Source organism: Lycium barbarum, chromosome 6, assembly GCF_019175385.1.
Source record: "Lycium barbarum isolate Lr01 chromosome 6, ASM1917538v2, whole genome shotgun sequence".
Taxonomy (NCBI): Eukaryota; Viridiplantae; Streptophyta; class Magnoliopsida; order Solanales; family Solanaceae; genus Lycium; species Lycium barbarum.
This window is the reverse complement of record NC_083342.1, coordinates 951,998-961,794: the sequence shown is the minus strand read 5'-3', so window position 1 is coordinate 961,794 and position 9,797 is coordinate 951,998. Positions and strand designations below refer to the sequence as shown.

At 37.1% G+C, this 9,797-nt stretch overlaps 2 protein-coding genes across 2 annotated transcripts; both read right to left on the bottom strand.

The window, feature by feature from the left end:
• Window positions 1–3,887: 3,887 nt before the first annotated feature.
• LOC132599437 (auxin-responsive protein SAUR68-like) lies at window positions 3,888–7,178 on the bottom strand. Its single transcript, XM_060312812.1, has 2 exons — window positions 4,507–7,178; window positions 3,888–4,225 (listed from the first exon to the last, which is right to left on the bottom strand). Exon 1 carries the CDS (start codon window positions 6,929–6,931, stop codon window positions 6,491–6,493), a length of 441 nt encoding a protein of 146 aa, XP_060168795.1. The 5' UTR covers window positions 6,932–7,178; the 3' UTR covers window positions 3,888–4,225; window positions 4,507–6,490.
• Window positions 7,179–8,863: 1,685 nt separating this feature from the next.
• On the bottom strand, window positions 8,864–9,656 carry LOC132599436 (auxin-responsive protein SAUR68-like). The gene has a single exon (XM_060312811.1). It carries the CDS (start codon window positions 9,426–9,428, stop codon window positions 8,988–8,990), a length of 441 nt encoding a protein of 146 aa, XP_060168794.1. The 5' UTR covers window positions 9,429–9,656; the 3' UTR covers window positions 8,864–8,987.
• Window positions 9,657–9,797: the final 141 nt, after the last annotated feature.

Here is a 9,797-nt window from a genome sequence, read left to right as displayed (position 1 = left end):
AATCAAATCCTGAGTATATTTGTGCTGGTTTAAGAAAACACTTAAAGAATTATAATGATTTTCCAACCCCAAGAAATATGTTAGAGTACCAAGATCTTTCATATGAAAAGAACCCTTAAGTTGCTGCTGGAGGCTAGTGATTAATGAAGAATCAGTTCCTGTGATAATGATGTCATCTACATATACCAAAAGAAGAACACAACCTGTAGATGTTTTCCGAAGAAACAAAGATGAGTCATAATTACTTTGTTCAAAGGAGAATTGAAGCAAAGTAGATCGAAACTTGCCAAACCAAGCTCTGGGAGCTTGTTTTAATCCATACAAAGATCGCTTCAACTTGCAAACATCTGATGTGGGTGATGAAAACAAACCAGGTGGAGGTTTCATATAAATATCTTCTTTCAGATCACCATGGAGAAAAGCATTTTTTACGTCCATTTGATGAAGAGGCCAATTCTGTGATGCAGCAATGACAATAATAGTTCGCACCGTAGTCATTTTTGCTACTGGTGCAAAAGTCTCCTCATAATCCATACCATACTCTTGTTTGTTGCCAAGGACAGCCAAGCAAACTTTGTACCTATCAAGATTTCCATCAGAATGAAGTTTAATTGAATAAACCCATTTACATCCAATTGGCCGGACATTTGAAGGACATGAAACAATGTCCTATGTGTCATTTTCTTTAAGAGCCAAAAGTTCTTCCTCCATTGCTTTCTGCCAACACTCATGCTTGGAAGCTTGTGAGTAACAAGTTGGAATAGAAATGGTGGATAAAGTAGAGGAAAAACCATACCAATTAGGAGTACTTCGCAGTCTAGTAGATCGCCGAGTAGGCTCAAGAGAAGTAGGCCTTGAAGAAATCTCAGATTCTAGTTGTGGAGCAGTCTCAGGTGGCGGATCAATATCGGGAGGGGGTAAAGCTGGCCGACGTCGTTCATACACAAATCCAGGTTTGAACCGCTTAGAAGAAGATGACAAATCCTCAAAAGTAGGAAGAATAGGGGAAATAGAAGATGACTCAACATGAGTAGGAGAGAAATACCGATTCTCAAAGAAAACAACATTTCTAGAAATACGGAATTTGTTAGAACTTGCCAAATGTATGAAAATTATGATAGCTAGGATTATGATGATAAAGGCGATAATATGGAGAATCTAGATTTAACACTTTAGATGGAAACCTATTAATTAAATAGACAGCAGTAGACAAAGCTTCCACCCAGTATTTGGATGGGATAGAGGACTCAATCAATAAAGTACGAGTGACATCTAAGAGATGATGATTTTTACGCTCAACAACCCCATTTTGTTGTGGCGTATATGGGAAAGAGCGTTGTGAGACAATTCCTTTCTCAAGCAAGAAATTATTGAATTCATGAGACATACATTCTCCACCAGAATCAGATCTTAATATTTTGATGCATGTAGAAAATTGATTCTCAATATAAGCCAAAAATGTCTTGAATATGGAAAATACCTCAGATTTGAAACAGAGAAAATATACCCATGTAAACCGACTATAATCATCTATAAATGTCACAAAGCATTTGAAATGAGCATGAGAAGTAATTGGTGAAATGCCCCAAACATCACTATGAATGACATCAAAACATTTTGTAGCACGACTACCAAAATTAGGAAAAGGAAGAGTTTTACTTTTGCCTAATGTACAAGTTAAACTGTCACGACCCGACTAGGGGGCCGCGACGAGCACCCGGTGCTAGCCCACCCGGGCACCCCTTAACTTACACTTAGAGTTGCATCTAGGTGAGCCACATCATTAATCATACATTTCTAAGCATCGACCATGCTAGTCCCATTGGACGACAACATCTTCAATCATTATAGGCATCTATGCCACAACAATGTACATGGGCCGACGAGGCCAACAAAATGATATACAAAATATAGGCCGACAAGGCCAGACATATCTAACCATATACACGTGACTACGAGCCTCTAAGAAGAGTAAAACATATCACATGAGCGGGACAGGACTCCGCTATGCCCATAATTATATACACAAAAGAATAAGTACCCAAAAGCTATGGCTCCGAAGGAAATGGAGCTCCGCTATGTAATCTCTGAATAAGCAGCTATGGATCAAGTCTGTCTCCCTATGCACCTGCGGGCATGACGCAGCGTCCACAAACAAAAGGACGTCAGTACGAAGAATGTACTGAGTATGTAAAGCATGATCAACATCAATATAGAAGCATCATAGACAATATATGAAGTGGCATAGGAGGGAAGACAATAATATCATCATCAGGGCACTTACCTGCCTTTCATAGGAACTTTTCATTTCTCATGCGTATTTCATAATAGTGCTCGTATTCATATACATGCCCCTATTCGCATTCATATACATAGTCTTTTCACATTCATATTCATATTATATACATAGCCATACACTTATATACATACATAGCGTACCCGACCATAAGGTTCGGTGTTTCATACATACTTGGCCAACCAAGGCTCAATGTTATATCTACCTGGCCCTACCAAGGCTTCAGGGTTATCCGTACCATCTGCAGATGTGTGCGCGCGTTACGTAATCATATACATACATATATACATCCATATACATATATTCTACCCGGCATTATAAGCTCGGGGTTCATTATAGCCCTGTATAGGCACACATACGTATAATAGCCCATAGGCACCTTTAGCATCATCATTATTATCGTCATCATTACTATCCTCTTCATTATCGTTACATCTAGATCATGGGCCTACTCGTCATACGAGGAGCGTAGTGCAATCGTAGTATGTATCAAGGATCGTGAGCTTACAAGCTCGGAAAATTTATCAATTGAAGGCAACATACGCGTATAGAGGATCTAGAGAATTGGCCAAAGAACCATGCCTTATGAAAGAAGGGTTAGCCTTACATACCTTTTCGTCGGATTATTCTACACTTGCACGTCCCCTTCCAATGTTGGCGTTTCTACCTTCATTAATATCATAACAATGACCATTAGTCGTTTCTACCTTCTTTAATATCATAACAATGGCCATTAGTCCTTCACATTATCCACATTATCTAGATTTCTCAATTTGTTTCTAATTCACCCATGTTCAAGGTCATAACACCCAACTTCGTCCATTCGCCTAAAGTTTCTAGTTCATGATCTTAATACCATTTATAACATGTTCATATCACAACACAACAACATTCATGATTCAATTCAAACTATTCCTCAAAATGTCACTATTCATCATTCATAACCCATCTTACCATATTTTCTACAATCCATGTATTTTAATATTTCTTGACTTGGATGACCTTTAATGATGTTCTTACTCTTGATTCACTTTGTTTTATGTTGTTGATGACTTATGATCCTTGAAAACTTGGATAATAAATGTAGAGAGAGGTTTTAGAGAGAAGGTGTGTAATGTGGAAATGAAATAAAACAAGTGTTGGTCCCTTTATTTAATGAATTGCAAAATCTGTGCTGCGGTGAACAGTGGTCGTAAACTGAGTTTACGACCACATATTCCATTTTACGGTTCGTCCCTCGCGGTCGTCTTTAACCTTTTCAAAAACCAGAAACTTTGGCTGCTTGCATGGTGATTTACGACCATGGTTTACGGGTCGTAAATCACTTTACGGTCCGTAAACTAGGTCGTATTTTACCATTTCCTCGACTGGCAGAAAGTTGAAGTTTTGCATGCCAGTTTACGACCTGGCAGTTTACGGACCGTATACCAGTTTACGGTCCGTATTTGCACTTTACGACCACTGGGCAGATTGCAATTCTACAACTCTCCATATTTCTTTGACTTCTCATTTTAATCATCCATATCCATGCACATGCATTGCTCACCTCACCTTGCCTTATCTTAGCCAACTTTCTCGTCTTACGTCGGATTCCTTTGAAATCTCGCCTAAGGTCATCAAACGTCGTTTCTTGCTCATGGACATCATACACCCATACTTATCACTAGTTCATTCACTTGCGTACCAACGGAAAATTTTTCGAGGTTCAAAGGAAGCAGCTGAAAATTGATTTTTATTTCCCAATAAACCAAAATTCGATAAATGAGACAACACAATAGAATTTGGATGTTCTAGACGCTTATGCCAAACTTCAATGTTACTAGCAGTAGAAGTACAAGCAAAAGATAGAACAGGAGGAATGGAAAAATGTATAGGAAACAATCTTCCAACTTCAGGCCCCTTCGCGATTACCGTCCCCGACACCTGATCCTGCACAAGACAACCATTACAAGAAAATTTCACATCACAATTATTTTCTACCAATTTTCCAACTGAAATAAGACTAGTTGAGAGTTTTGGTGACACAAAAACATTCTTGAAAGTTGGAGTAATGTCCCCAACCTTGGTAATGGGTACATTACTACCATTAGCAACCTGAATCTGTGATGGACCGTGATACTTACGAACATTTTTTAGTATACTTGTTGAGTTGGTCATATGATTGGAAGCACCAGAATCAACAAGCCAAAAGTTAGATGCAGCATCATTACCTTGTAATCCCAAAGCCGAAAAGGCTGACACGATCATTTGTTAGACCATTTTAGGAGTAAGAATTTGTCCTGCAGAAGATGAGTTGTCAGTTGTGGAACCATTTACGTCAGCTTGAAAAACATTGATCCTCTGATTTTGAGGGCGTGTGGGACACTCTGATAATATGTCCATGTTGTTTACAGTAGTTACAAAACTTCTTGCCACAATTGCTAGCAATATGACCATATTGCTTGCAGCTATAACATTGAGTTCTAGTCATATCCCTGCCCTTTCCTTTTCCTTGAGCAGCAAATGTAACAGTGACATCATTTGCTTTCTTGAAAACATTTTGTGTGACAAGACGCTGCTCTTCACGAAGTAATTCCCTAAAACAAACATCCAAAGAGGGAGACGGGTCACGATTCATCAAGTTAGAGTGAACACTCTCAAAATCGTATCGCAATTTCATCAAAAATTGGTCTCGCTTGCTTTCCTCATGAACTGCTTGAATTATAGAGAGAGAGATTCAGCAGGTATTTTAGCATAAACGATATCAGTAAATTCAACCCATAAATTCTGAAATCCAGAATAATAATCCTGAATAGAGAGACCTCCTTGAGAGTAATTAGCAATTTCATGCTCTAGCTGAAATCTTCTAGCGCTATTGTCTTGATTGTAAACCTTTTGTAAATACTCCCACATGGCCTTTGCAGTCTTGTACGGCCTGAGATTAAGAACAATAAGAGGGTCAATTGACCCTAAAATCCATGTCATCACCCGAGCATCCTTGACCTTCTACTAACCTAACTTTGTAAGATCATTAGGAGCAGCATCACTTCCATCTATATGGCCCCATAATTCTTTTCCCGTGACAAAAAGTTGAAACTGAAATTCCCAAGCTGAATAATTTTTTTCAGTGAAACGAGCACTGAAAGACTCAAATTGATGTGAAGTCATGTTTCTGAATAGAGAAAATCAAAAACACAATGACACAAAAATATAGCTAGAATAACCAAGACCAAAACCAAAACCAAAAGCCCTAGATTCTTAGGACTGCTTGTTGACGAACAGTCAAGAGAACTAAACTTTCAAAAAAAAAAAAAAAAAAAAGAAGGCTCTAATACCATGTCAAGAACAGAGAAAGCACGAGAGAAATTGAAGAATGACTATCTCAATTACTTGATCCCCTTACATCAGAATACATTGATATTTATATACAAGAGGAATAAGAGAGGAAGGGAAGTAAAATATCCTACACTAAATGTAAATCCTACAAAATATTCTTCCACTAATGTACATAATATTCTACACTAAATGTAGAATATCCTTAATAATATTTCATATATTCATAATATCTCTTCATATTCACCATATTGAGAATATCTTAATGTAGATATTCTACAATCTCTCCATTATGCTAACAATAACATACTTAATAATCTTTTGTTATTCCATGAAGAAAGGTCCCGAAAGAAATGAGAACTATAAAAAATGCAGATTCTGTTTGGACTGATTAGGCCATAGTACAGGTGGTTCATAATTTATTTGAAATTGAGGCTTCCTTTACTCTTCATTTCCATCTATGTATGACAGTCTTCACCAATATATATTTGAATATGATAGACATATTAACAGAACCTACAATCCAAGTGGTGTGATCTTTTAATACATCCAAATGATTACATTCTTGCAATCTGTGCACCTTTTTCACTCTAGATTGATTACTTCATGAGATTTAATAGCAGTGAAAGAGGAATACTTTTTATGATTTCATTGCATTTGAACTCTTCAGTGCTGATTTAATGTCACTTCTAAGTGATTTATATAATATCTGTAAATAAAGTTGACTAAGTACTTGGATAAGTACCAGCCCAAGATGACAAATGAAATCTTTAAATCTGGTAGAATTTCAGATAAAAAACAACTCTATCTGTATACACTAATTTAATTACCTACATTTAATCTGATATACAATTGTCATTTACTAAAGAAAATGATCATGAGTCAATAAACAAGGAGCTGCTGGTTTTTCCATTCTTGGTGGAAATAAGAAGTTGAAGAGCAACTTGAACTAACCAAGAGGAGCAATGCTTTCTGAAGATCTTCATCAGTTGCACATTTCTTGATTAATGAAACAATGTAGTCCATGAAAGCTGAATCACACGGTAATGTAATAGGACCCCCACTTGGCAGGCCAAATTCTTCTTCAGACATGTTTAAAAGTTGCAAAATGAGCTCATTTTCTAGATAAGCCAATGGAATCACAAAGCGCCTTTGATCAGTTGTATACACTACAAACTGGCCTTTTCCAGCTATAGATGATGAAGACGTACCACAATTGTCCACATCGTTTCCATTTCTTGGAAGTGAAATCCTCTTCCTCTGCATGGCTGCAAACTTCTGCCATTTCCTATCCATCTTGATGAGTTTCTTAGCACTGAGCATTCTTCTTTTTTTCTCTTGAAGGTTGGAAACAAGAAAGTTAGAGACGTTTGATAGCTGAATAGATATTGCTTGTGGTTGATGAATGATGATGAAAAAGCTAATGGAAGGGGGATTATTTATACAAGAGGCTAGAGAAGGCTTTGAGTTGGAGCTGAAATTTTGCCACTAACCACCGAAGGCAAAGCCATGTGCTAATGCCTGTTGGTCATGCTAATATGGGGCCTTAAATTTGTGGATGAAGCTAGGTTGACTGTAATGGTGACCTTTCAAAATGTTTGATTAATTGCTGTCTGGTTGATGATTGAAGTGGCTCATGGAAACAGTTTATAGATAATGGCTTTAAGATTGTAGATAAAGTTGCCACACTCAGTTAGGTAGGCTAAGCAAAATCATGTGATGCTGTTTAATATGGGACCTTTGGAATTGTGGACATGGCTGGTTGTCTAGTTTTAGGCAAGGAAGTTGATGCATTTCTTCCATTTGGCTGTGTGGAATAACAACAAATAGCGCTAAATTTTCTTATAAGTCAAATTTCACCCTCTCTTGTGACTAGTTTCTATTGTGTTGTTGAGCCTATCTTGCTATACAGTGCTAGATCTATTTCACCATTACTTTAAACCAGGTGGTCCAGAACTAAAGTGACAAACTGCATCCATTCAATATTAAGGAGGTCCTTGTCCCAACTCATGAAAAGCACTGGGGCGTAGCTTTGTTCTTCGACAAATTTATAATATAATACTTTGACAAAAAATAGTGAAGTCCAAACCATGTGGAAGTCCATGTGCCATTATCTCTCACCATTGATCACCAAATTCCTCTTCACCACTAAACATTTAGATATGAAACTTGCCATAACTTATATATACACATAGAGTCTCCAACGATTTTATTTTCTGCCCATTTGTCAAGATCTATGTTCAATGTTTATAGTCATCACTCAACACTCGGGTTAATTCAACACTAGTTTTGTGACTTTAGTGTTATAAATAGTTAGTTTAGTGACTTCAATGTCACAAGAGTAAGTTTAGTGTCCGTCAGGGAAATTAACTCCTCAACACAACTGGCTTAGGATATTTGCAAAGCAAGTCATTATAGTTAGATCAACATTGGTCAATATATACAAGTAGATCGGGGCAAGCAAATAAATAGCAGAGTTAAGAATGAAAAATTATAAGAAGGATTTTCACTTGTTCTCTTGATATAAGATAGTTCAATTAATGCATGAAGGATTGTTTTCTCTGAATGTCATAATTTATGCCTTTATAGTATCCTAAAGACCTCTGTTCCTTCATATTCTTCCATCTTCTAGTGACAAAGCTTTCAGTTTTCAGATCCTTAGTCTACCAGGTCTCTTCTCCATTCATGTTTTCTACGAACTAAGTAAATGGACTTTGAATTCTGAAAGAACGTGTATGACTTTATACTCATGGATTTTCTCGTACAAAAAATATCAACATTCGTTTTTCGTTGATTTGGTTTTTAAACATGAGGAAGACTTGAGGGTTTCATTTATATTGTTAAACGCAAAGAAACAGTGGCTAACTGTGTCAAAGAGCATTTGTGCCCGAAAGATAATGCATGGCAGTCTTCACCACTATGTATAAATGAACCTATTAACCGAAAATAGAATCCAAGTGGTGATGGAGTAAGATGCAGCAGAGTGAACCATTGAGCTCTTTTTATTACATTCCAAATGATTATATTTTTGTATGCTGCAGCTCCTTCTTTAATCAATATTGATCGAGTTTGAGATTTCACGGCAGTTAAAGAGGGATATTGTTTATGTCATTGAGACTTGTCTGCGCATGATTTATATATCTGTTAAGTTTTGATCAGCAAAGTTGATTACTCGGATTAAAACATGTTTTTCCTACTAATAGTGCTTGCCTAAGGTGAGAGAACACTAGAAGTTTTCAATCACCAAAATGAGAATTGAAAAAAGCTTTAAATCGGTTATATTTCAGATAAAGCTCGATTCCATCTGTATACACACTTTCTATTACCTATATTTACAGTCTATTTTGATATATCATTTACTAAAGATAATGATCATGACTCAATAAACAAGGAGCTGCTGGTTTCTCCATTCTTGGTGCAAAGAAGAAGTTGAAGAGCAACTTGAACTAATCAAGAGGAGCGATGCTTTGTGAAGATCTTCAGCAGTTGCGTGTTTTTTAATCAGTGAAACGATGTAGTCCATGAAATCTGAATCACACGGCAATGTAATAGGGCCGCCACTTGGACACCCGAACTCTTCTTCAGACATGTTTAAAAGTTGCAAGATGACCTCATTTTGCAGATAAGCCAAGGGAATCACAAAGCGCTTTTGATCAGTTGTATACACTACAAACTGGCCTTTTCCGGCTATAATTGATGAAGACGTACTACAACTGTCCTCATCGTTTCCATTTCTTGGAAGTGAAATCCTCTTCCTCTGCATGGCTGCAAACTTCTGCCATTTCCTATCCATTTTGATGAGTTTCTTAGCACTAAGCATTGTTTTTTCTCTTGAAGGTTGGAAACAAGAAAGTTAGAGACGTTTGATAGCTGAATAGATATTGCTTGTGGTTGATGAAAAATCTAATGGAAGGGGGATTATTTATACAAAAGGCTACAAAAGGCTTTGAGTTGGAGCTGAAATTTTTGCCACTAACCACCAAAGGCAAAGCCATGTGCTTATGCCTGTTGGTCATGTTGATATGGGGCGTTAAAATTGACTGTATTGGTGACCTTTCAAAACATTTGATTAATTGCTGTCTGGTTGATGATTGAAGTGGTTCATGGAAACAGTTTATAGAAAGGGCTTTGAGATTATAGATAAAGTTGCCACACTCAGTTAGGTAGACAAGGCAAAATCATGTGCTGC

Coding starts and splice junctions, on each gene's coding strand:
- LOC132599437 (XM_060312812.1), bottom strand. CDS start 6,931: ATGCTCAGTGCTAAGAAACTCATCAAGATGGATAGGAAATGGCAGAAG.
- LOC132599436 (XM_060312811.1), bottom strand. CDS start 9,428: ATGCTTAGTGCTAAGAAACTCATCAAAATGGATAGGAAATGGCAGAAG.